Source organism: Malus sylvestris, chromosome 12 (assembly GCF_916048215.2).
Source record: "Malus sylvestris chromosome 12, drMalSylv7.2, whole genome shotgun sequence".
NCBI lineage: Eukaryota > Viridiplantae > Streptophyta > Magnoliopsida > Rosales > Rosaceae > Malus > Malus sylvestris.
The window spans coordinates 28196723-28222789 of NC_062271.1; the positions used below are offsets into that span (position 1 = coordinate 28196723).

At 38.7% G+C, this 26067-nt stretch overlaps 5 protein-coding genes across 11 annotated transcripts; 1 reads left to right on the forward strand and 4 right to left on the reverse strand.

The window, feature by feature from the left end:
• Nucleotides 1-343: 343 nt before the first annotated feature.
• On the reverse strand, nt 344-4487 carry LOC126594479 (F-actin-capping protein subunit alpha-like). 2 transcript variants are annotated; one of them, XM_050260819.1, is made up of 10 exons: nt 4156-4487; nt 3914-4029; nt 3673-3762; nt 3089-3153; nt 2465-2626; nt 2156-2234; nt 1965-2042; nt 1164-1219; nt 1027-1062; nt 344-814 (listed from the first exon to the last, which is right to left on the reverse strand). In XM_050260819.1, the coding sequence occupies exons 1-10, from the start codon at nt 4259-4261 to the stop codon at nt 745-747; spliced, it is 858 nt and encodes a 285-aa protein (XP_050116776.1). In that variant the 5' UTR covers nt 4262-4487; the 3' UTR covers nt 344-744. The 2 variants fall into 2 exon arrangements, with proteins under 2 accessions (XP_050116776.1, XP_050116775.1); XM_050260818.1 differs by having other exon boundaries at nt 1145-1219; nt 4156-4481.
• A 466-nt stretch (nt 4488-4953) lies between these two features.
• On the reverse strand, nt 4954-6565 carry LOC126594476 (F-box/kelch-repeat protein At3g06240-like). Its single transcript, XM_050260816.1, has 2 exons — nt 6310-6565; nt 4954-6199 (listed from the first exon to the last, which is right to left on the reverse strand). Exon 2 carries the CDS (start codon nt 6179-6181, stop codon nt 5015-5017), a length of 1167 nt encoding a protein of 388 aa, XP_050116773.1. The 5' UTR covers nt 6182-6199; nt 6310-6565; the 3' UTR covers nt 4954-5014.
• Nucleotides 6566-6795: 230 nt separating this feature from the next.
• Nucleotides 6796-9970, reverse strand: LOC126594471 (uncharacterized). The gene is made up of 7 exons (XM_050260811.1): nt 9590-9970; nt 9010-9128; nt 8847-8912; nt 8511-8708; nt 8074-8192; nt 7765-7870; nt 6796-7497 (listed from the first exon to the last, which is right to left on the reverse strand). The coding sequence occupies exons 1-7, from the start codon at nt 9816-9818 to the stop codon at nt 6946-6948; spliced, it is 1389 nt and encodes a 462-aa protein (XP_050116768.1). The 5' UTR covers nt 9819-9970; the 3' UTR covers nt 6796-6945.
• A 583-nt stretch (nt 9971-10553) lies between these two features.
• Nucleotides 10554-24664, reverse strand: LOC126594496 (uncharacterized). 6 transcript variants are annotated; one of them, XM_050260848.1, is made up of 3 exons: nt 24536-24664; nt 11585-11839; nt 10554-11028 (listed from the first exon to the last, which is right to left on the reverse strand). In XM_050260848.1, the coding sequence occupies exons 2-3, from the start codon at nt 11835-11837 to the stop codon at nt 10991-10993; spliced, it is 291 nt and encodes a 96-aa protein (XP_050116805.1). In that variant the 5' UTR covers nt 11838-11839; nt 24536-24664; the 3' UTR covers nt 10554-10990. The 6 variants fall into 6 exon arrangements, with proteins under 6 accessions (XP_050116805.1, XP_050116803.1, XP_050116801.1 ...); XM_050260846.1 differs by having other exon boundaries at nt 11585-11872; nt 24536-24659; XM_050260844.1 differs by having other exon boundaries at nt 11585-11909; nt 24536-24655.
• On the forward strand, nt 15118-19065 carry LOC126594466 (ankyrin repeat-containing protein ITN1-like). The gene is made up of 2 exons (XM_050260802.1): nt 15118-15863; nt 17722-19065. Exons 1-2 carry the CDS (start codon nt 15261-15263, stop codon nt 18685-18687), a joined length of 1569 nt encoding a protein of 522 aa, XP_050116759.1. The 5' UTR covers nt 15118-15260; the 3' UTR covers nt 18688-19065.
• Nucleotides 24665-26067: the final 1403 nt, after the last annotated feature.

Consider the following 26067-nt stretch of genomic DNA (forward strand, 5'->3'; position numbering starts at 1 on the left):
AATGATTGGAAGTGTTTTTAAAATAACTGAAAGCGATTTGGTAAAATTGATTTTTGGTTCCAAAAACATTTTTAAGTGCTCAGATATGTGATATGATCCTTCTTATAGGCAGCACTTAAAACGCTTTTTAGAATCCACTTGAATTTTTACAAATGATTCGTTTCAATTTTTTTTTTAATAAAATGAGCCCCATATTGTCATTCCATGTGAGAGCCTAGACAACATAAACTTGAATACAGCTTATGTTAGATTTCGTGATGTGATTTGTGCAGCTTTTTATCATTTTAGTTTTTCCTTTTCAGGCTGTTGCTCTAATAGTCTTATCGAGACTTTTATACACATCTTTGATGTACTGTTGAAACGAACATCTTCGATTTGATAAAAAGAAGGAAGGGCACAAATTAAGCCACGCTTCATAACACATACAAATACAAACTCCGCAACGTCGTCCACAGTGACAAGTTTATAACACAATGAGAAACAGCCACAACCCTTTTACTATACACAACATAAACAGCGATTATATTACAGTGCACCAAAACTGAGGGAGAGAAGCTCCAATGGCGGAGACACGACTCAGTATGGAAACGAGCAAAAGGGAAGAACCACAGAAAGTCGACCCCAAGTACAAGCGACATACTCATGCTATGGGTCACATGGGAAGAAACTCATTCTCGGCTGAACACCTTCGGTTGAATGGGTGAATTCACTTTCCGATCCCAAGTTCTTTTGTAATGTCTCTTGTCAAGCTAAACTGCAAGGTGTTCTGCCATGGAAATAGGGTGCGAGTAACTGGAAGCTTTCTTCGAAGATCCTGTATCACATTCATTAAGTTTTGAAGGTTAGTACTGGAATCAAGAATAATAATAATTCAACAAAGTGAAAAACTGGATTGGGTTCGGGTTAAGCACAGTAAAGAAACAATTTTCTTCTGCAAATGTGTTTCATGTTTATATTGAACATGTTCGAATATGTTGAACTGTACAAATATACAAAAGTTCAATTCTCGATGGAAGTCAATAGTACCTTAAAAGTGGTATCGGGCAAATTTGAATAAGATGCCTGCAGAAGCAAATTTGTTAGTGAAGAGCTCAGAAAGTGAAAAACATCAGCTATTAACTAGAGAAATTGATGTATTTTGAACCTCAAGAGATGTTAAGTACTCTGTCTCATGTTGACGAATAATGTTGCTAATGGCAATCGCACTATCTTCAGAGGACTGCAACAAATATGAATCATAGGCAATGTTAAGATACAAAAAACAAAAAAGTTCAAACAGCCACAGGAAATGTTTTATCGATAATGTATCATTAGCATGACACGGGATCTCGTAAGATTCAACTATAGCCTTTCTGTTTCTAAACACAAAAAGTGTCAGATGACTAAGAATATCACACCGAAAAGTTAGCTAATCCATACATAAACTTTTTACTATTTACCAACTTTAGCTATACCTACTAGAAAAAAAAAGTCATATATAGTGCCTATGTTCACATGTTATGATTAATACCCTCGTTTTAAAAGTTTATGTAGAAAGTTATACTAAAACCAATATATTAAGGCCTCGTTTGATAGAAAAGATTGGCTTAGATAAGACTACTCACTATATTAAAGGTATTTTAAAGAAAGAAATGAATGACAAATTCCTTATTTTGTCCAAGTTGAAGGTTACTCATGAAGAATAGTCGTCCCTTTTAATCCTACCATTTTTGTGAGCATTAGTAGGGGAATCTTTTCTTCATGAGTAACCTTCAACTTGGACATACTAAGGAATTTTTCATCCATTTGTTCCTTTAAAATGCCTTCAATATAGTGAAAAGTCCTACCCCAGCCAATCCTCTCTATCAAACGCGGCCTAAGGGTCTAAATAAGAGAAGGTACAATGATCTTGCATGATAGATCATCCTATGCAATACCAAAATAACAATGATAATAAATGGAGATAGTCCTATCGTAACATTAACCTGAAAAATTGTTGTATCTTTGCATTCATGCTTGGCATCTAACTGCACATTGCCCTCCTCGAAATAGTGGGCACCCACCTGAAAGACGGTGAAGAACAGGAGGACATGGATGAGAAACAGTTAGTTCTTGATTAGGTTCTTATATTATGAACTCAATGCTCCATACTGAACGCAGAGAACATAAGAAATACCTGCAGTTTGCCTTTTAATTCCAGCATTTGTATTTCATCTTTGAACTCAATACTCCATACTGAACGCCAACTACCGTTGCTATGCAACATGAAAAATTAACTTATATCACAAGATGCCCGCATAAAAAGAGGCAAGAAAAAGAAAATCGACTTTTTCTTCTTTTATGCAACTAAGAAAGGACCCGGTATAATAACAGGACAGGTTTTTGGATAGTATATACACTATATATACATCTGTTCCAACTGAAATACAATGCTCAGGAGCAATAAACAAGCTCGTGGGTAGGGCACAAAACTAACTTCACATACCAGAAATTTTGTGGGCTATGTCTAGCAGCTGAAATCACCACTACAAGCTCAAAGTCAAATCCTGGGCCCTCCACATCTTTACCATTACCACAGTACACTGAGCAGACTCCTTTTGGATAAGCTTCACCAACATATTTAAGTATTTCTGCATCCAGAGCGCACCTGAAAGGAAAGAATATTGACTTATACACAAGCCCGCCAAACTCCCACAGACACAAACACACAAATGTATGCATTGCACATATATAAAACAACTGTAATTCTACTTGTGTGGTGCTTCCGCAAGCTGCCAATGATTTTCTGTCTTGTATAGTTCCTAAACGAGCATCCTCAAAAGATAACTAGATGAGAAGTGACACGTTTGTTTCATCGTTCTCTCTCGGCCATTATGGAAAGGGCATTCTTAAATATCAACATTCTGTAGTAAAGTAAATACTGGTTTGTTACTTTAAAATTAACAGATAAAGTAAATCCTATAGTTTACTCAAGAGAAGCTAATGTGAAACTTTTCCCGTGCGACACTTAAAACCCCTAATATTAAGCCAAATATCTTGGAGCAAGCAAATGCTCATTTCAGTAGGAGTGAAAAACCGTATGCAAAGTTTCATGGCAAATAAGGCATACCGAAATTCCTCAACATATGCAGATGGCAGTTCCTCATCCAGTGCAGGTCTCACCTCTGTACAAACCTGAACCAATTTTAGCACATTTTAATGAAATAATTGGTAACAATTTAAATGAAAATGCTAATAAAGGGTAACAATCAAGGAAAATAACAGGCACGTCATTTCATACATGCATGGACAAGTCCAGATGGTGAATGACTGAGAAAAATAGGATACATGAAAAGAATGCACTCATGTGCTTGCCCATCAATTGTCTCAAAATATTGTAATGGAACAAATGCATGGATGCTTGATTTCTATCATCAGCGTGTTCCCTGTAAAGAAGATCAGCCTATTCCCTTTTCAAGGTTCATGCTTTGCTAATACTTAATTACCATTATCCTAGAAAGGGTCTTGTAGCTCAGTTGGTCAAGGGCGTTCACCCTCGCACCCGAGGCTCCCCAGTTCAATTCGACCCTCCCCTAATATCGCTCGTATCAACAATTACCAATCTTCTAAAAATAAAATAAAAGAAACTCTCTTCTTCACCACCATTTTCGGTATCATCGGATTCATATAGCAGAAGAAAAATAAAGCACTTGCCTGTTTGATGTGGTCTACTACAGCAACTTGAGCCGTTCTGGGATCAATGAACTCGTTCTTAGCGAGCTCACCATATGATGTAACTATAACCTGCTCACACAAACAGAAGCAAAACCCCATACATTGTCAGATTCCAGAACAAAAAGTACATCAAGAAGCAATGAAAGTTTGCAAATTTCACAATTGGGAACCCGAGAAATTCATCGAAATGCCGATATTTCGTCAGAAAAAGAAAACTTACGTCTCCGATTCGGCCCGGCATTTCGATGGAAATCAAGTGGGATTTGTTGTACAGTGGGAACGCCTCCGACGCAGCCTCCTCGTACAAAACGTCGTCGTTGATGACCGCCTTCACATCTGCCAACACAGAAGATAAAATCAAATACAGAATGTGATACGCGCGATCGATCAAAATTTGAAATTTTACGAAACTCAATAGAAATTAGAGAAAAATGTGAAGTTTTTGGGGGTGAAAGGTGAGACCTTTGGCGACGAATTGGATTTCGCCGGGAGGAGAGTTGAGGAGGAACCACTTTGCTATCTCCTTCTTCTGCTTCTCGCTTAGCTCTGCTTCTTCTTCGTCCGCCATTTTTCTGTTTTCAGTCTCTCTCTCCTTTCTCCTCTCTCTCTCTCTCCTCTGAGATTTGAATGGGAAATGAACTGGTAGACAGGGGGAGAGGGAAACGTGATTTCAGCGAAGCACGAAGAACTGGATGGATCTTAGCCGTTCGTTTTAACGGGCCCTACATAAATTGACAGTCAAGATTTGATAGAACCGGAACGCATCGTAGAGGATAGCGTTTGAGGTGTGCTCTGTAAAGGTTCGCTTGTGGGGCTTTGGGAGGTGTGAGGCGGTGACTCTGAGTCCGAAACGACTTTGAGTGGTGGGGATGGGTTTGTAACCACCAAAACTTGGTGGGGTTAATGATTCATATGATCTGGTCCGTCCGATCATTAGACCTTATCAAGATAAATGACCAACAAAGCAATGTTAATTTTTTTTTAACTTTTACACGTGAAAATCAACCAATTTCGTTTTTTTTTTTGGCATATGATGCATTATTAGTCTGAGACGCAAATCCATGTATAAGTCTTGGATTATGAGATTTAGTTTCGTATCTTGTTCGACCATCCATTAAAATTTTCACTTTGTCATAATTTACTTTATATTGAAAACTTTCACGGATCATATCGAGTTGTGGTCTTAGTATCGATAATCTCAACAATACGGATGACATGTCAATAATTGATATTGAGTGATTAAACATATCTCATGGTCCAAAAGTCTAATTGCGATGAATTTGAATTGATAGTTTTAAGAATGAAACAGGAGGATGAGCTCTCATTTCACTGAAACGAGACTATACACATACACAAACGCTTGGAAACGTTCTAAAAACACGCCACTAACAGGAAGTTCTTTAAGCATCTTGGTAACGAAATTGTGGGAAACTACACGTCCATCTGCGGCAACCATAACAAGTTCGTCACTGTTCCAAAACGTCAATGGCATTCCAAATCCTGCAATCGGTACGATGGTTAAGTGTTTCGTCCAAGAACCCTCCAAATCATTCATTTCCCATATACCAATCGATTTACGAATCCCGCTTTCTATGTGAAAAGAAAACAGCGCGACAGATCCATTCCACACTGCAAGGCTTCCGTAACATTCTTTTGTATCCTGTAAACTTTCTGGCACGGGTATGTCAGAAAATGATTCGTCATCCATGTCGAACGAAAGGATGACCTTCTTGTTTTCGTCTAGGGTTTGCTTGTCCAGCTCTATGGCAAACCAATAGTAAAAACCCTTGAAGTACATTTGGGAAGAAGGACACCAAACCACACTACTAGGTATATCAACTTTGATCTCTCTCCAAGAGTTAGAACTCATAGTGTATACCTCTGCCATGTGAGGGTGAAACAAAATCCAAAAACCCTCGAAATGCATTACGATTCTAACGACTTTGTAATCCTTCGCTTTGCGATCGTAGCCAAATCCCACGGCGATTCCTGTGGACTGTAATATGTTTATTTCTTTCGGGGGAGGTAGACGAAGGCACGACTTGGGAAGAAGCTTCGATTCCTTTAGAGCCGGGTTGCATAGAAAAACTTTCTCGGAGTAATCAGTTAAGCAGATAATTCCGTGACAGTGGCCTGCAATGTCTAGATACTCATGCCTTAGCCCTGGAGAAATTGGAACATTGAGGTTGAGATCTTGAAGGTAATAGACATCACTGTTGTTGTCGTTGCAAAGATCTATAAGTGACAGCAAAATTTTCTTCGAGCCATTGTCTGCATCGTTGAGGACGTAACGCTTGAAAAGGATGCATGTGGAGGATTGGAAACTGTTGTCGATGGATTTGGAGAGGTGCACGTCCACAAAGCTAGGGTTGTTGATGAACTTGTACCACGACTTGCGGACGCATCTGAATCGCATCAGAGATTTCGGAGGGAGCCATGACAAGATCTGCAGCACCATTGCTTCCGGCATTTCGCAAAACCCTGCCATTTTCTGCTTCTCTCCTCTCTTTTCATTCATCACAAGCATTATAATTACTTATTACGAACAAAATGGATCATAACAACATGATAATAAAACAACAGACGAATATCTAAAAACCCAAAAAAAGCGATTACCTTGTTTGTTTCGTGTAGATTCCAGATTGCCGTCTCAGGCTCTTTCGATGCTGCGAAATGAAGGCGATTGCTTGTAGTGAGGAAGTCAGCTGGTTTGTTGCAAGAAATGAAATTTTGCGGAAGAAAAAAAGCTAAATTTAGTAATTAGTGGTTTAAAATACCCACTTAGTGAGAGAGAGAGGGGCAAGCGGCTCTTAACTACAATGATGGAAATGTGTTGAGCTCTTGCATGATGACGTGGATTCAAATCCAGTAGGTGACTGATCTAACAAAATCTATCGTTTGACAAAAAAAAAAAATTGTTTCAGGTTGAACCTAAAGAAAGGAACCATATGCTTCTCTAATTATTATTTTTGAGAAGATTTTATATGAAATTTCCGACCTTACTCAAAATCTCCAAAAAAACAATTAAATAATAATTATCCAATCCAAATGAAACAAACTGATAAAAACGAGTTTTATTAGAATTTGTGTCGAAAAGATGAATATCAGAAAACGGAGGTCAAGTAAAATTATCATAGAATCTTCCGTCTATACATTAAAATAAAAGGAAAAATCTCAACCAAAATTTCAGTTCATATATGATGAACACCAAAATTTTAATTTACATAAGCCTCTGCTATATTTATGTTAGATCTAATTCCATTGTGGTAATACATTGGCCTCCAAGTATCGTCTCCACGCCTTCAAGGGGGCAACCCCTCTACCGCTCGGAGAGGGTTCTTCGGCTCTACGGTTCATAAATATGCCTCTGGCTGCGAAACCCATAAACTCACTCTGGTCCATGAAACAACGCATCTGTGATGCAATGCCACCTTCACGAGAGAAACCCACTCTGTAACTCCAATCAGCAGACTGGGGTTCTTCTGTATAGGGAGGAGCAGCTAGTTGGATCTCAGTTTCTTGCACCGCTGAACCATCATCTTCGGAATATGTAAGGTTCCCCATTCCGAATGATTCCCAATCAACCTGCTGCAGAATCACTGTAGCTCGGTCTGTGTCCTTCGCGGGAAGATTTTGTGGCTGAGTCACTAGAGCCAACTTGTCGACCTGAACTTTCAGTTCGCGTAGTCTATGACCAATCCTTGAAGATACTGCATCGTACAACTTTCCTCTTGATACATGCTTAGCTCCTTCAGAATTCAACAAATCATCAAAGTAGATTGGATCGCCAATAACTACCGTCACCTACATTTTCCAAAAACAGTAAGCCGGACAATACATATTATAAAAGAACAAAACATTGCATAAAGTGTGAAAGGCGTCACGGACTGTAATGATAAATACAACAATCAAATCCTACAGCAGATAAAACTGGGTGAGAAGGTCTATCTGCTCACTCATATGGTTGCTACAGCATCAAGAGTATCTAACTGGAAGGATTACACCCTATCGAAAGGACACTGAGCCGCTCAAAACTGAACATGTATTGACAATAACAAGTATTGGACTTACTGTATTACCAATCCTTGGGATGCTAGCACCGATAGGCATGATGTCCTGCATCCCACTATGCACAAATGGAACAACCATGGGAATATTGTCAGCGTCAAGGACCAACCTGCCAAGTAAGAATATGCAATAGTTACCAAAAAGTGTTTCAATGAAAAGGACACTACTCTCTTTACTGAAAAAGCTTACAGACAAAAGCATGGGAGCATTCCCCCCTCCTCCTCTTCCTTCTCATCCCACTCCTCTCCACAACCAAATATTAATCATCTAGCAAAAATATTTCTTTCAAGAAAAGGGGGATCGGACCCTCACCTCCCAACACCTCTCTTGGGAGACCCAATGGTTTTTCCACCATCTCGAGAACGACCACCTTCTGGGAAGATGTGAACCCAACCACCTTGATTCAACTTTGAAATAGCCAAGTCCATTCCCTGAATCAATAAAGAATAAAGATGAGAATGTGGCATGGTTATCACACACTGTCATAGCTTTCAGCCCTTCTGTAGTCCCAAGGTAGATACGAAATGTTCAAAACAAGTAAGGATAGAGCATCTTATCTTTTAATTTATCATATTATGACAAGAAAAAGACCCATTTCTATAAACAGGTGAAAAAAAAGAATAAAACATCAAAACGCTACTTACATGCTGCAGACGTTTGGTTTTATTTGCAATTATATGAGTCACGACAGCACTCCTAACAAACTACCAAAACTTTCGACAAACTTAGTGACATATTTAAAAGATTACCTTTTGATAAATCCCATCACCACGAGAAACTGGCAGCACTTTGACAGATCGGAAAAATGCTGAAGTTACAGGATTTGAAAAACAACGATCAGACGCGCAAAGTGTCCACCTCAAGTTCTGAACATCCAGAAGAACATGTCGAGGAAGTAATGTGGAGAGGACAAGCGGGTCATCCATAGAAGCAACATGATTGCTCACCTGAAATGAGAACAGATAAAAAAGTAGCCATAATTACCAACAGGAAATCAGAAATAGTGAAGGAGCAAATGGTAGTGATGCCAATAGATTCATATGCATTAAGTTTTAGACACGTAAAATAGGATGACGGGGCTATACCGTTATAAGAGGCTTTCCCTTGGGTCTGCGTAGCACGGCATCATGTAATTTTTCTACACCATACACCTACGACACCCGAAAACCCACATTATTCTTGCAGCCCTCAAAATACTAATAAAAAAACATCTTCGGGTTATTATCAATTCAACACAATCTCACCTACCTGAACCTGATTCAATCCATTCATAAACACATGACAAACATTGCCAATGACCGGAACAGCCACAGCTTGAAGCATGCGTAGAATGATTGATTCTTCTTCAGCATTGAATTCCTTACCCACTGCAGGCACCAAAAAAAAAAACAAAAATCCCCCTTTTACTACAGTCCTCTCCGAAAACCCGCCACAAATTTTCACACGGGTAGATTATAAAAGCACAAACTAATCAACTACCCCTAAAAGCATTTGCAAATTCTTCAAGCTCAAAGATTTTCAGTTTACTAACGAAAAAAAATAGAAAAGTAGTAAAATTTCGTAACGAAATGCAAGCCAATACTGATACAAGCTCGAAATTGCCCACAATCTGCAACTTTAAATTTCTCTAATTTGAAACGTAACTAATCTTGCCACTTATGTTAGCTAATTAACATTTTTTAACAGTAAGACACAAGGTTTTAATAAATATAATTTAGAAACCGAAATTCCTTCACAGAAACGTATCAATCAAAATTTCAATCAATCGAAAACGAAAAAAAAGAGAAAAAAAGTTGATTAATTTAAGGAGAGGAGAGGAGGAAAGGACCTCGTTTGAGATAGAAGGTGGTGGAAGAAGGGAGGGAGTCACGGCGGAAGTCGCGAAAGCGCTGGAGCCAGCGCTGAAACGTGGAGGAGAAGTAACCGTCGTTGGAAAAAATGGGGTGGTGACGGAGGCGGCGATCCACCTCCACCCTGAACCGCTGCCTGAGCCGGAGCTGTACCGATAGTGCCTTGCTCTTCCATAGATCGCCACGCTCAACCCTCGCAGCAGCCATTACAATCCACACACGCACTCAGAATGAATTGCAGAGATTGAATTAGAAATCGAAGAGAAAGTGAGAGAGAAACGGAGGAGAGAGAGAGTAAAGAGAGTTAGGAAAGTAGCATGCGGCAAAGCTTGTTTTGTGTTTGGATTGTACGATGTGTTCGGGTGCGCAGTACGCACCTAAACCATCCGGAGAGGATCCTCCGTTCCATCAAATTCACCAAATCAATCAATCTAGATCCTTGCAATTTTATCCAATAATTACAAATAGGAGACATTTTTAAAAATTATAATAATTTTAATTAGATCAAATTTATAATGCCCTGATTAGGTGATTTGGTGGAAAGGATCCGAAGAGGATCGCTTTCCAAACTATCCATTATCCCAAAAATTTCTCCCCAAGTCTAAATAAAATAGCCTTTAAAAAAAAAAAACTTATCAAGAGAGGGATTGTCTTGGTGAATAAAATATTTATTTTTAATTTAATGTGTTTTGGATTCAAACTAAGATTGCTCGTAAATGAACGATATGTGCTCTAAGCAAACGTATTAAGCCAGTTAATCGCGGTGTACCCCTATACTCAATTTGGAATTATTGTTTGTATAGATTAGAGTAATTTAAAATAACAATTTGTTAACCCTTACATAAACTCACTCACTCCAATTTTGTAATTTTGAAACAACAATTATCATTGAATTTTTTTATTGGTGTATAATTTTCTAATCAATCAAATAATATGAAAAGATTTGAACTCAGAATCGTTTAATCAAATTGAGATTGTGTTGCTAAATCGACTAGTCCATGAGCGAATGCTTACAGAATCAATTTGAGATTGTGTCGCTAGATCAACTAGTACATGAGCGAAAGAGTCATAGCCAAAACATGGGGCAAACTCACAAACGGCTTTCCGCCTAGTGCTTGGGGGTGTCCAGCATCAAACAAACCTAAGACTCGGCCCATTTCAGGCCCAAGTATATTGCCCCTCAGTTCGTTCGACGTTATATAAATCTGAATCCTTGTATGCAGAACATTGTGTAAAACAAACCGTAAGAAGATGTGAGAACAACATCGTACGCTCATTAGTCATGACACAAAAATGTCGAGCAAACATCAGCCGCTCAGCGTAGAAACCGAATTCCGATGTCTTTACAGCCTACGATTCACAATTCCATCCATCTAAGGCTATTTTTTGTCAAACTCCCATACAACGCCTCCATCCTCTGCAACACCGAATCAGGAACATATTAGCATAAGCTCTATAAACGAAATGAAATGATTAAAAACCAAAGTAAGGAACTTTAAACAATCAGAAATGTATAAGCCAGTTCAGAACAACCAAGATTAGCCAAAACTGATAGCACAGATCAAAAGAGATCGAACGTGTTCGTATATACAACAAAAAATGCTTGTACATGTCTTGGTAATGTATTACAACAAACAATGCCGTGAATGTCAGCAGTCTGATCACATATTTCTTACTTTAACATCGTTCGTGATTTCCTAACGTTCAGATGTCCAATACAAACCAAGAACCCGTAAGTGCATAATTCCGCATCATGGAAAAGGCTCAAAGATACAGTGTCTAATGTTAGCATTGCAGATAACCAAAAGCATTACTAAACTTGCAAAGGTGGAAATTATAGTTGTCTTGACCAGACCAGAACTTGTGATCACTATGCAGAACACGAGGCGTTCAATCCTACACTTGTTTTCGGCCCTAGAGGTCGAACCCCTACCTTAAGGAAAGAAAACCGACATCGGAATTACAGGGCATACCTCTAACTTTCTTGTTTATCCAGACCTCCAACAGCATGCCAGCACCAATTCCACCAGCAATGCACGCTCCAAAAAACGCAATGTTATAGGGTAGGGATCTTCGAGGAAGAAAATAGCAATCCGGAATCTGCCTAATCTTCCTGGGAAGCCGCTTCTTAATCCCCGGTTTAACACCGGGGTCCTTCTGCATGTCATTGCCAACAGCTTTCCAATCCACCCCTTTGAACGGGTCCCTTGGCTCCTCGGAGGCCATGACTGTAAACCAGTTCACTTTAGAGCTTGCACAACCTTGAATTTGAACGTCGTACGCCAACCAAAGAAAACACTGGTAAATAGAAATCCACTAGAAAATTAACCACAAAATATGGTGGTAATGGAAAAGTTTAAAACTTAATCAAGTGCATCAATGCCTAATCCCACTTATCATCGGCCAACACCATAAACAAAACATTTCTTCAATCCATAATTTCATCCAATGCTTTCTAAAAGTTATGCAGAAAAATATTAAATTTGGAAATTTCACCAAAAAAGAAATTATTGGGGCAAATAAATAGACAATTATCCCAAAATCAAGCCCTAGAACACCAAATTCTGCATCACAATTAAACAAATCGGAAAAAAAAAGAGCACCCGAGTAAGAAAAAACGAAAATTTCCCAAATCAAAGTCGTGGGTCTATGCAATTCAAGAACACAGCAATAAAAAAATGTCGCTCAGCTAATTTAAAGTGCAAGTTTGTGTTTGGTTGCTGAGAAAATTGAGAGAGAAGAGAAAGTTAACTAATTACCTCGAAAATTGTATCTTGCCGACGAAACACTAAACGGATTTCGATCAGGTGACTGGAGATTTTTGATGTGTTTGGTGACTAGGAAAGTGCAAAAATGGGCGAGAAAAATGGTGGACTGGTGAATCCGAATAAACCCTTCTGGGTTTTTTCTCCTTTTTTATGCCGGGGTTTAGGCTGGGAGTCCGGATAGAACCCGGACCCGACCCGTGTTGTTGGATTACTTGACTTTCCGGCGGTGAAATGTGATTTTCATTTGAATTACAACGCACTTGGGTGTGTTTGAGAAACGATAACAACTTATATGAAACGAGTTCATTGTCACGTGATATCTCAATTCAATAATAAAATTTATGTGTTGAGAAACTTACATATATCATTGTTTTATTTGAATAAAACTCAATGAACTCATTTCATGTAAGTTTTTCTCTTGTGAAAGAGGCTGAAATCACTTCTAAAGCTTTAAACCAAAAATTAAAAGTTCTTTTCATGAAAATAAAACACTTTACTTTGCCATCGAAGAGTGATTGTTGCATGACTTCTAAATTTTATGGAACTTGCACTTTTAAAGTATAGCATTTGCTTTAAGCAGACACCGAGGGCGAGGCAAGAGTCGAACTCTCGTTACTTGCACATCGGTAAAATGCTGCACTTTTAAGGGATTTCTTACTACACAAGCAAGTAAACCAAAAGCGTTCAAACCAGGGTACTATTGAAATGACTGCTTGAAAATAGTACTACTCCAACGGTGGCAAATTCGGGTTGCATGCCTTGCAATCTGCCACCGGAAGAAACCAAAGCAATCTCTTGCGTAAACTCGGATCTTACTCTCTGAAATTATACCTAAACAATTTCTTGCATGCCTCGTTAGCGCTATCCCGATGAAAAGAAGACGAAGACGACCAAGGAAAACTTATGGTATAATGCTGTACAGAAGAAAGCAAAGTGAGACATGGTTACTTGGCACTGTAGAACAGACGAGGCGACCAAAGGAAAGCATGTGGTAAGATTAAGAACCTTGAAAAGAGCATCGGCAAATGAAAATCTGGAACGTTGATTCCGCATTCGACACATCCAAGTAGTTGACATCAACTGCAACTTCCCCAAAATCATCTGACGACGAATGAAAGATTGTTTTTCGTAATCTTCTGGAACTTGGCATTTCATAAGTTAAATCTTCGCACCTTCGCATGTAGCCCTTGCGTATTTACATATTCGGTTATGAGATATCGATATATGATTCCGTCTGGAAGGGCATCCAGCGCTACAAGAACACCTGAAAATCAACAAGCGGCATTACATAACTGTATGATAACCACTGAAGCTAATTTCTTTAAACTGGTTAGGTGAAGTTACCTGGTGCTGTCCAAGCTTTAGTTGAATTGCTTGGAAATGGAGCCAGCCAGACGATGTATGGCGAGTTCATTGAATCGTAATAAGTCACATTTGACCCTAAAAGAGGTAATATTACCCGCATAACCGCTTATCCATTGGGTAAGCCTAAACGGTTATACTTATACCCATAATCGTTTATAAACGATTAATCATACTCATATCTGCGTACCCATTTAACCATAACTGTGTATCCGTTTAACTGTAATCGTATACCCGTTTATTCGTTCGCCCCTTTTCCAGCCGTTTACCCTGTTTAGTTGTTAAAGTTGTGTAGTTTACTTAAACTTGCCATAAAGCTATGCCATTTTCCTTCTGCTACCTCCATTTCTTCCTCCCTTAAAAGCTCTCTCACTTTGTATTTCTCTCTATCTCAACCGACCACTTCGGTTTCTGCTGATTCCGTCACTTTCCCGAGAAAAACCGGGAAAGGAAAATCCGTTTCAGAATGCTGCCGAGGCTGAACGGTTGTGTTTTGTTGGACGACAGGGAGGACATAACTCTTGTTTCCTGGACTACAACCTCCGCCGCGGCTGCCCCCAACATCACCGAGAACAAAACGAGATGGGTTTCTCTGTCCACCTTCAAATCTAGGGAATTTTAACGAAAAGCCCGCATGACTCTTTACTTTAACGAAAAATCATATTTTTATACCAAAAAGTCAAACCTGATACTATTCACTTTACCATTTATTTTGTCATTATCGTTAAAACTTAAAGTTTTCAAGCTATTTTCATTAATTTTCCTTCAAATCTATGTTGGAGGTTGAAGATGACTGGTACATGGCGGCAAATAATAGCATCCAGGGACATTCCGATGTAAAATACAACTTAAAATAAACGGTAAATGGATAACCGTTTATAACCACAGGTAATATCTATAACTACCAATTTAAATTTTATGGGTAAATAGCTCATAACCGTAACCATGAGTTTTAAATGGGTGGATAACCGTGGTTATTCGTGCCTATGGTTACTTTGCCCATCCCTAGTGGCTAGTGTCAGTTGTAGTGGTAGATTTTGTTAGTTCATTCTATTTTCAATGCATTTGAGTATCATAATACATGATTGACCTATTTATAATCAACATAATTATTGTCGGTGTATTGTTAACATTTCGATTCCACGAGTGCCCACCCTTATCAACACGATTTCTTAGGTACTTCAAAGTGTATTGTTGTCCATACAAATTTCTCCGGCACTATACAATTTTTTGCTACATTACAAATAAGATGTTGGCCACTAACATGCAGGGGACTGGTCTTGGTCGTCAATAATTTGAGAGCTCCACACAAGCTTCAACGGTTAGAATAAGTCTATGGATATACACGAATCACCTTAAAGTAATCTCCTTAGGCAGGGTGTTTATAAAATTGTTTTACGACAGGGTTAGAAGTGCTCTTCTGACAACCAAAAAGGAGTCTTGTTCGCTATTATAGATCATTGCTCTTTAAAAAATTTTGTAAGTGAAGCAAAGTTCATAAAGAGAGGGAAAAAACACAATGGAGATCACACGGCATGATGAAGATGAAGTGTACAAGGCATCACGGACTGGGGGTGTAGAATACTTAAATATTTTGATTAAAAATGACCCAGAAATTCTAAGGAGAATATCTCTGCAGGCTGGCGAAACCGGAAAGCCCTTGCACGTTTCAGCTTTGCTCGGCCACGCTGAATTTACCAAAGCCCTTTGCACTCACAATCCCAAACTTGCAGAGCGGGTGGATGCCGACAGACGCACGCCCCTGCACTTGGCTTCTGCCGAGGGCCACAAGGACACGGTCGAAGCTTTGTTATCTGTGTATGCTGATGCGTGCTTGCATTTTGATGAAAATGGAAGAATCCCACTTCACTATGCAGCCATGAGAGGAGAAGTTGAGGTGCTCCAGAAGTTGATTGATAAGAATCCTGAGTCCATTTATGTCAAAGTTGAAAACGGATCGAAAGAAACAGTTTTGCACTTGTGTATTAAACACAACCAGTTAGAGTGCTTGAAAGTGTTGATTACAAGAGACGACAACAATGGTGAGTTCCTCAACTCAAGAACCGGCTGTGATGGTGGTGTGATCATCCTGCACTTAGCATTGATGCTAAGGCAAATTAAGGTACGTATATATATTTCCATTTTCTATATTGGATATTCTTAGGTTTTTACCATATTAATTAATATATGTTCACGTGTAAATTTTCTTTTGTTTGTTCCCCTTTATATATAGTTTATGGGGATAAAGAAATTTTTTCGTCTTAATTTAATATCTAAAATCATAATTCTGTGACACTTTTATATGTTTATTAAGGTTGCGGTAGAATCTCCGTTAATGACATAGCACCTACGAGTGGCACATGTCAAAAATAATTAAAAAAAAACTAAAATATTAAAAAAATTAAAAACTAAGTTATCTGATCAACATTGAGCCTCTATCTCCCTCCCTTCGACTGCACATGGGGCGGCAGTGGAATGAATCCACTCCCTTTTTGTGCTGCATATGGGTTCACTTCCCTGTCCATCTGCGTCTCAAAAAATTGCAAGAAGTATTAGCAGTAGAATCGTTACCGGTCATCGATTCGGCGTCTTCCGCCGTCACCAACTCCGAATCCGAAGACAACCCATCGTCGCCATGGCCTAATCCAAAAACCTCAGTTGGCTGGCCGGCCGGCGGAAAGCTTAGTCTCGAATGGGTTAGGAACCTCATGTTTGTTTTTTATGGGCATCTCGAAATCTGGACCCGACCGAATTACCAGACGTGTTTCCCGTAGAGGTTTCGATAGCTTGGTCCTCTGCACATCCAAGATCCTCCACAAAGAAGCCAACGTCGATCAGTTAGGCCTGGAATCTGCCGTGGTGGTCGTTGGAGACCTTCATGGTCAGCTGCACGACCTCCTTTTTCTTTTAAATGATCTTTACCCTTTTAGGTTTTTAGGTTTTTAGGTTTTCAGTTTTTTATTTTTTATTATTTTATTATTTATTATTTATTATTTTTAAAATTTTTAACTTTCATGTGGGCTTATATTGACACGTGGCGCTTATTCATTGTCAACATGAGCCCCATGTCGTTCTAATGAAAAACTTAACGTGTCTCTGAAAGAGTCCCATAATTATAACTTTAATTAAGTACCAAACTAGAAAAAAAAATTGATGTATAAAATGTTAAAAAGCAAGAAAATGTTGAATTGGTGACCAAGTGGTCAAAAAAATTTCGCTGCATGTAAGAAAAAAATGAAAGACATAATGATATGAGAACATCATTATAAGGAGACAAATGATTATGTTTCCTTTTACTTTGGCTTTTTTCAAAAGTAGAAAATTCAGCTTTTGTCCCCTCACTTGTTGCCTTTGAAATGAGAGAAATGGAACGAGAGTTGAAAAAGGTGCAAAAAATAGAAAGCATTTATGATTGTAGTTGTAGAGTGCACCAGAAAAACAGAGAAGAAAAAATAGAAGTGCTATGGCCCCTCTTTGAAGAGAAGAAGAAAATGCTCCTCTCTTTGGTTAGTAATCATCCATCAAGGTAATTGTTGTTGTAATAGCTTTAAGCTTTGTATAGAGAAGAAATTAATCACTATATTTCTTGATATATTTGTTTCTTTGGTGTGTGAGAGCTATTGGTTGTATTGGGGTTTTTGGGTTGTGAGCTTGCCAATACTTTGTAAACTCCTATTTGGTTGATAATGGATTATTGGGTGAGCTCCTACTGCTCCGATGACGTACTCCAGTTATACTGACTGTTGAGGAACCTCGTTAAAATCTTGGTGTTCTTTTATATTTTGTTCTTGCATTTCATTTGATATATTTTCTGTGGGTTAGCTTGAGTTGGTTCCAACGGGTTTGGTGCTATCCTAGCACAACATAAAATACAGAATAGTAAATTGAGATTAACCCAAATTTATGTGTGCGTTTCTATTGTTTGTTCCCCTAGGAGCATAATTTCCACCAAATTAATAAACTGTATGTATTATTTACAGACTATACGTTACCTGCTTTCCGTTGATGCTATAAGAGCAGAAGCAATTGGAATGAATGGGATGTCTCTGACCATGTTAGATATCTTAGAGTACAGCAGCATTGCAAGAGAGGACTTTAGCAGAAGCTTAGAAATTCAACAGATTCTGATAGACGCCGGATTAATCAGAAGAGAAAATGATGAAAATGATAAGCCTAACTCAGATGTTGACCCTGCTGCTGTTGTATCACCAAATCCAAGAAGGGTAAAGAAGAAAGAGAAGCTTCACAAACAAGGAGCATCATCGGAAAAGGGATCAAAGCCAGCAAGGCGGTGGGGGATAAAATTGATGAAATGGTTGAGATATCCGGGTGATTGGTTGGTCGAGACACGTGGCATGCTGATGGTTGTGGCTACGATGATCTCGACCATGACTTTTCAAGCCGTAGTTAACCCACCTGGTGGTGTTTGGCAAAATGATGTTACCAACTCTACCGAAGCTGGTTGCACTGCAGAGAATATATGTACTGCTGGAACTGCAGTGTTAGGCTACGTTTGGGAAGACGACTTCGTCACTTTCATTAAATACAATACCACCTCGTTCCTTGCTTCTTTGTGTGTCACACTTTTGCTCATTAGTGGATTTCCTCTCCACAATCGGTTGTGCATGTGGCTCTTATCGATGTCCATGTGCGTCACCCTTACATTCCTGGCACTCACCTACCTACAAGTGCTGCTCTTGATCATCCCTGTTAACGGCATTTTCGATTCATATAGAATCATTTGCAAGAATTGCTTTTATACTTGGGTTGCGTTCCTGGTCATAGTCGGTGTACTTCACACTATTCGGTTTCTCATTTGGGTGGTGAAGAGGTTGCGGCCTCAATACTTCAGGACAAAATCAGGTCTCAAGAACATGATCGCCACTGGCTCCTTTTCATGTAACGATCCAATGCGTTTTCAAGAGATTGATTTACAACCAGTGTGATTACTCCACCGCGGTGTGTGTGCTTGAGAGAATAATTAACTAGGCGAGACACCCTGTATGCATGTTGCAATTAGGGCTGGGGTAATGAACTAGGTCAATGACGCTTTCTGATCTCTACTGGGTTGGTAATTCAAGAGTGTCGCTTAGTTATGGTAAATAATCCATCTGCTATGTAAATTAGAAGTGTTTGTTGTCTTTGATGCAGGATGGTAGCTACTTAGAGAAGGAATATTGTCTAAGGAAATAATATCTCTTAAGGTTTAGAAATTAATATTGTAATTTGATTTTGATTGTATTTCTGATTTGTAGAGATTTTTAATTGTCTGGTACACACGCTTGTATATATATTGTGCTATGAATGGAATTATTATTTCTAAATGGTATTAACCTAAATTTTTTTCTCTCTCCTTCTCCCATGGCAACGGCTTCCTCTCTCTCTTCCGCTCCATCTCTTCCTTCCGGACCTAATGTGGCTCACTTTTTCAAGCTTACAAAGATCAATTTTCTCAATTGGACGTGTCAGATGCGTCCCTTTTTTTATTGATCATGATCTTTTTTCTCATGTTAATGGCTCATCCTCTGCGCCTGACCCCAAACTTCCTGCTGTACAGTATGAGAGAGGGACAAGCAGTCACTAACCAACTTGAAAACATCCCATAATTTCGCACTCATCAAGATCTTATTATTTTTCACTTTCTTGATGTTTTGCTTTTGGCTTCTGAAGATCACATGGGGAAGTGATGGTCCCCTCTATTTGTACATTCCTCTCTGCAATTATGACGGTTGGAGACCTGGTGCCATCACACTCTACCGAGGGTGAGAGACTCGCATGAAATGAGTATCAATGTCTCAAATTCATCACGTAATAGTTCTTCATTACTAATCTAAACAATTTAGTTTAAAGAATCCCACAAGGCAATGTAGCAATACATTGAAATTCTGTTCTTTGGGTCACTTGATAACCAATAAATTATGGTCATCCATCCTTGAATTTGATATTAAGGGTTGATATTAAAACATTAAACGTACGCTCATTTATTATCCACCATGAATAACCCAAAGGTAAGTAACCATACATTCTTTTTAGTCACTTGATGACTTATTGAACATTTCTACTAGTAGGATATACATTCTTTTTAGTCACTTGATGACTTATTGAACATTTCTACTAGTAGGATAGGTTAAATTCTTACCCTTATAGGATTACAACTATAATAGGATATTAACTACTAAAGGGAATAATCAAGATATCCCTAGATATACTATACAATCACATTCATAATCTAATAAGACTGCAACACTTCCTCTTGACTATGTAAATACTTAAACAAAACTTCGCATCAGGTATTTAGTAGATGAGCTAGAACAGTTGATGAAGTCGTGGGCACAACGGGTGAATGCGAGTCTCAAATTTAAAGGAAAGTATGCATTGATAGTAAAACTCATAAAAACCTCGCTATGGTAAAACCTAAGGTAGGTAAAAACTCATAGACTAAGGAGAAAAGTGAGAAGTATGCATAATGTCTAAAACAAACTTCAAATAGGACAAAAGTAGTGAACTCAACGGAGTATGATCATTCCATGAAGGGTGCCTCATCAAAACCTCGTTAGGTAGCAAAAATCCAGTGGGAAAAATTCCTAATTGTAGGAAAAAAGTACATTAAGATCAAGTGAGTATGCTTCTGCATACTCCCCCTAAGTTAGATATAACTTCCAAATAAGAGAACTACAAGCAATTCAACTTAGAAAATTTACGCATACCGATTCCTTGGACGAGCTTCTGAAAAGTAGACTTGGGCAATGACTTAGTAAAGAGATCGGCCAGATTATCCTAAGAACGGATTTGCTTGACTTCAATGTTCTGATGTTGTTATTGCTGGTGAGAATAAAAGAATTTCAGCGCTATGTTCTTGGTGTTGTCTCTCTTGATGTATCCCTTTTTTAACTACTCAATACATGCTGCATTGTCTTCACAGATGGTCGTAGGAAGGTTGACGACGGAAGTAAGACCATTAGTGCTTCAAATATGTTCCATGACTACTCTCAACCAAAAGCACTCATATGATGCCTCATGCAGAGCGAGAATCTCAGCATGATTCGAAGAAGTCGAACTCTCGTTACTTGCACAATGGTAAAATGCTGCACTTTTAAGGGATTTCTTACTACACAAGCAAGTAAACCAAAAGCGTTGAAAGCAGGGTACTATTGAAATGACTGCTTTAAAATAGTAGTACACCAACAGCAGCAAAGTCGGGTTGCATGCCTCGCAATCTGCTCCTGGAAGAAATTAAAGCAATCTCTTGCGTAAACTCGGATCTTATTTTCTGAAATATACCAAAACAATTTCTTGCATGCCTCGCTAGAGCTATCCCGATGAAAAGAAGACGACCAAGGAAAACTTATAGTATAATGCTGTACAGAACAAAGCAAAGTGAGACACGGTTACTTGGTACTGTAGAACAGACAAGGCGACCAAAGGAAAGCATGTGGTAAGATTAAGAACCTTGAAAAGAGCATCGGCAAATGAAAATCTGGAACGTTGATTCCGCATTCGACACATCCAAGTAGTTGACATCAACTGCAACTTCCCCAAGATCATCTGACGACGAATGAAAGATTGTTTTTCGTAATCTTCTGGAACTTGGCATTTCATAAGTTAAATCTTCGCACCTTCGCATGTAGCCCTTGCGTATTTACATATTCGGTTATGAGATATTGATATATGATTCCGTCTGGACGGGCATCCAGACACCTGAAAATCAACAAGCGGCATTACATAACTGTATGATAACCACTGAAGCTAATTTCTTTAAATTGGTTAGGCGAAGTTACCTGGTGCTGCCCAAGCTTTAGTTGAATTGCTTGGCAATGGAGCCAGCCAGACGGTGTTTAGCAAGTTCATTGAATCGTCATAAGTCACATTCGACCCTAAAAGAGGTGATATTAGAACAACAGGTGAAACATAAGTGTTTCGCTACAAAGTACGTAGAACGATATTATATCACCAATTATAATTGGTTGATCTGACTGAGGAACTAAAAATTTGAGGAACAAGTTAGTAATCCTAAAAGGAGGTTTTCACTTTAGCTTATTTCTTCATTAATTTTTCTATTTTTTGATTAGTCACTATGAAAGACAGAAGTTGAAGTTCCATTCTTTTCGATGCAAACCCCACTTATGAATCGTTTCCCATATGGGGTTCTAGTTGTTAACTACATTGTAGTGTTTAGAATTGAAGAGAAAATCAAGAAGAAAGATTAAGAGAAATGGATGAACAGAGAGTTTGAGAGAGAGAGAGAGAGAGAGAGTTTAGAGAAAGAAACAATTGATTGTATTGATACTGAATTAATCTCTTTACAACTATGAGACTACAGTTTATATAGCCACATTCTCAACTGTCTAACTAACTATTTTAGAATGATATATTCAACATCCCCCCTCAATCTCAACTGGGACTTCCCAGTTTGAGATTGAAGCAAACCAATCAATGGAGCCAAGTAAAAATAACCCAATGTCCCATGTTTAGGTACGCCAATCGTGAAGCAAAAAACTTTGACTGCGATACTCCATTAAACACATGGAGTGCAAGATATGAACGAACCTGACAATTCTTCGAACCTGACAATTCTGCGAACCTTGAATCTGTACCCGAACTAGAAAAGAATCTTGAACTAAGACACTCTTGGCAATCGGCCTTAATACACGAATTAACACAGAATTCTTCATTGAGACAATTACACAAACAGTTGATATGTGCAGCAATTCATCAAACACCAACTATGCAACTCTGGACTGCAGCGAACAAGAAGCAGAAGATTTTGGGAAACACCTGGACCAAAACAAAATCCCTAACAACAACGCCACTGCGCAATCTGTGTACGGAGGACCAGGAGGAGGACAGCGCGGGATCGTCGAAAGAGACAGAGTCGCCGAGGTCGGTGGGGCGATAGTGGCGGGGGACGACGAAGAAGACCCCAAACCCTAGAGAGCAACACCATGGCGGCCCCAGCTATCGAGTCTGTGCAATGCTTCGATCGGAAGAAGACGGGGTGCGTGCGGCACAGCCAGATCTTGAGGATCAGAGAGGAGGACTCGCATCTCGGCGAGAGTGCGACTCTGATCGGTGCTGCCGCTGCTGCTGGAAAAGATTATCACGGCATTGACGTCGTTCGTTTCACCCGGCCAATCTTGCCTTCCTCGCCTCTCAAGAGCACAATCAACCGCCAAGAAGTTGAGAATCCGACCCCTACAACTCCAGCTCCGACCAAATTCTTGTTGTTACCGACCAAAACCCAGTTGAAATCAGTGAGGTCAGTGACGACGTTTTTCAGTCGATTCGCATCCACAAAGAAAAAACTGAGTAAGAACTTGATTCTGCTTCCTTCTCCGATTCAGGGATCAGAGAGAAGAAGGAAACACCAAAGAACTTAGACGAAAAATTCAAGAAAATCTGAAGAGAAAATAAAACTAGAAAAAGAAATCTAAAAGAAAATACGGAACCACCAGAATCAATGGCGCAAGCCTGGTGGCTCTGATACCATGTTAACTACATTGTAGTGTTTAGAATTGAAGAGAAAATCAAGAAGAAAGATTAAGAGAAATGGATGAACAGAGAGTTTGAGAGAGAGAGAGAGAGTTTAGAGAAAGAAACAATTGATTGTATTGATATTGAATTAATCTCTTTACAACTATGAGACTACAGTTTATATAGCCACATTCTCAACTGTCTAACTAACTATTTTAGAATGATATATTCAACACTAGTAAGCTCGCATTGGTCCTCTTTCGATCCTTCAACATCAAGTGCAATGGTGTAGCCAGAAATTATTCGATGGGTGGGCTAAGCTAAAATTATAACTACGAAATCAAATTTTTAATCCTATGTTGCCTACATAAAGTTATATAATAGTAAAAACTTGAATGTAGTAATTTGAAGCAAGAATTTTATGCTATGTTTTCTAGGTTTCTAGCCTTCAAAGCTTTCAAGTGAATAAAATAAGGAACCATTTGTGGTATGAAAGTTTTAATGTATTACTATTAAACATAATATTGATTAAAGTGATGAGTTTATTTAACATCTATTAGCTCTTACTATTCTTAAAAACAGTATTACTAATAAAAAAAAAATCATTCGTTAAGTGAAATATGACAATAAAAAAATCATAAACTAAACCAAAAATTAATATTTTTAAGCTTGAAGAACCAAACTCTCCCTATGCTATTATAGCCCAGTGGAGCCTTGTACTTGGCTCCGCCCTTGATCAAGTGCCTGATACATATTAAACTAAACATCCTGCAGTTACAACTAGTGTACAGAAAACAGCAAGACAATCCAGACACTGCTTATATTCGTCATAATCCCAGTTCCGTCTGCAACAATTTATCAACATGCTACACAAAAGTTGCAATTTTTCTCCAAATTTAAGCACAAAAGGCAATCACGTCCATGACAAACCAGCAATTCTTTGGTTCCTAAGTAAATTAGAGTGTTAACTTGGCTGTGCTCATAGGAACCTTCCCACTGCTATGTAACCGTTAGAGAGCTGATTGTAAATTTATGAGTATGAATTATGGAAGGAATCAGTTCTTGTGTCTAAGATTGATATGGAAAAGTCTTAGTCAAAAGCCTTAACTTATTTGGTTTCCTTGTGGAATAAGTATTGTGAGATTCTGAGTAATCCTTGTGGGATTAAAACTCGGTAATGGAACAAAAATTTCCCAAATCAAAGTCGTGGGTCTATGCAATTCAAGATCACAGCAATAAAAAAATGTCACTCAGCTAATTTAAAGTGCAAGTTTGTGTTTGGTTGCTGAGAAAATTGAGAGAGAAGAGAAGTTAATTAATTACCTCGAAAATTAAATCTTGCCGACGAAACACTGAACGGATTTCGATCAGGTGACTGGAGATTTTTTATGTGTTTGGTGGCTAGGAAAGTGAAAAAATGCGCGAGAAAAATGGTGGACCGGTGAATCCGAATAGACCTGGGTTTTTTCTCCTCTTTTATGCCGTGGTTTAGGCTGGGAGTCCGGATAGAACCCGGACCCGACCCGTGTTGTTGGATTACTTGACTTTCCGGTGGTGAAATGTAATTTTAAATTTGAATTACAACGCATTTGGGTGTGACTGTGAGATGAGAGCAACTTATATAAACGAATTTATTGTCGCGTGAGATCTTAATTCAATAACAAAATTTATGTGTTGAGAAACTTACATATGTCATTGTTTTATTTGAATAAAACGCAGTGAACTCATTTCATGTAAGTTTTTCTCTCGTGAAAAAGACTACAAATCACTTCTAAAACTTTTAACAAAAAATTAAAAGTGCTTTTCATGAAAATAAAACACTTCACTTCGCCATCGAAGAGTGATTGTTGCATGACTTATAAATTTTATGTGAACAAAATCTCGAACTTGCACTTTTAAAGTTTAGCATTTGCTTTAAGCAGACACCGAAGGCGAGGAAAGAATCGAACTCTCGTTAAAGGGATTTCTTACTACACAAGCAAGTTAACCAAAAGCGTTGAAACCAAGGTACTATTGAAATGACTGCTTGAAAATAGTATTACTCCAAAACAATTTCTTGTATGCCTCTGTCCCGATGAAAAGAAGACGAGGAAGGAAAACTTATAGTATAATGTTGTACAGAACAAAGCAAAGTGAGACATGGTTACTTAGCACTGTAGAACAGACAAGGCGACCAAAGGAAAGTATGTGGTAAGATTAAGAACCTTGAAAAGAGCATCGGCAAATGAAAATCTGGAACGTTGATTCCGCAGTCGACACATCCAAGTAGTTGACATCAACTGCAACTTCCCCAAGATCATCTGATGACGAATGAAAGATTGTTTTTCGTAATCTTCTGGAACTTGGCATCTCATAAGTTAAATCTTCGCACCTTCGCATGTAGCCCTTGCGTATTTACATATTCGGTCATGAGATATCGATATATGATTCCGTCTGGACGGGCATCGAGCGCTACAACAACACCTGAAAATCGACAAGCTGCATTACATAACTTTACGATAACCACTGAAGCTAGTTTCTTTAAACTGGTTATGCGAAGTTACATGGTGCTGCCCAGCTTTAGTTGAATTGCTTGGCAATGGAGCCAGCCAGACGATGTTTGGCGAGTTCATTGAATCGTCATAAGTCACATTCGTCCCTAAAAGAGGTAATATTACCCGCATAACCGTTTATCCTTGGGTAAGCCTAAACGGTTATACCCATACTCATAATCGTTTATAAACGATTAACCATATCCATATCTGCATACTCATTTAACCATAACTGTGTATCTGTTTAACTGTAATCGTATACTCGTTTATTCGTTCACCCGTTTTTAAGCTGATTACCCTGTTTAGTTGTTAAAGTTGTGTAGT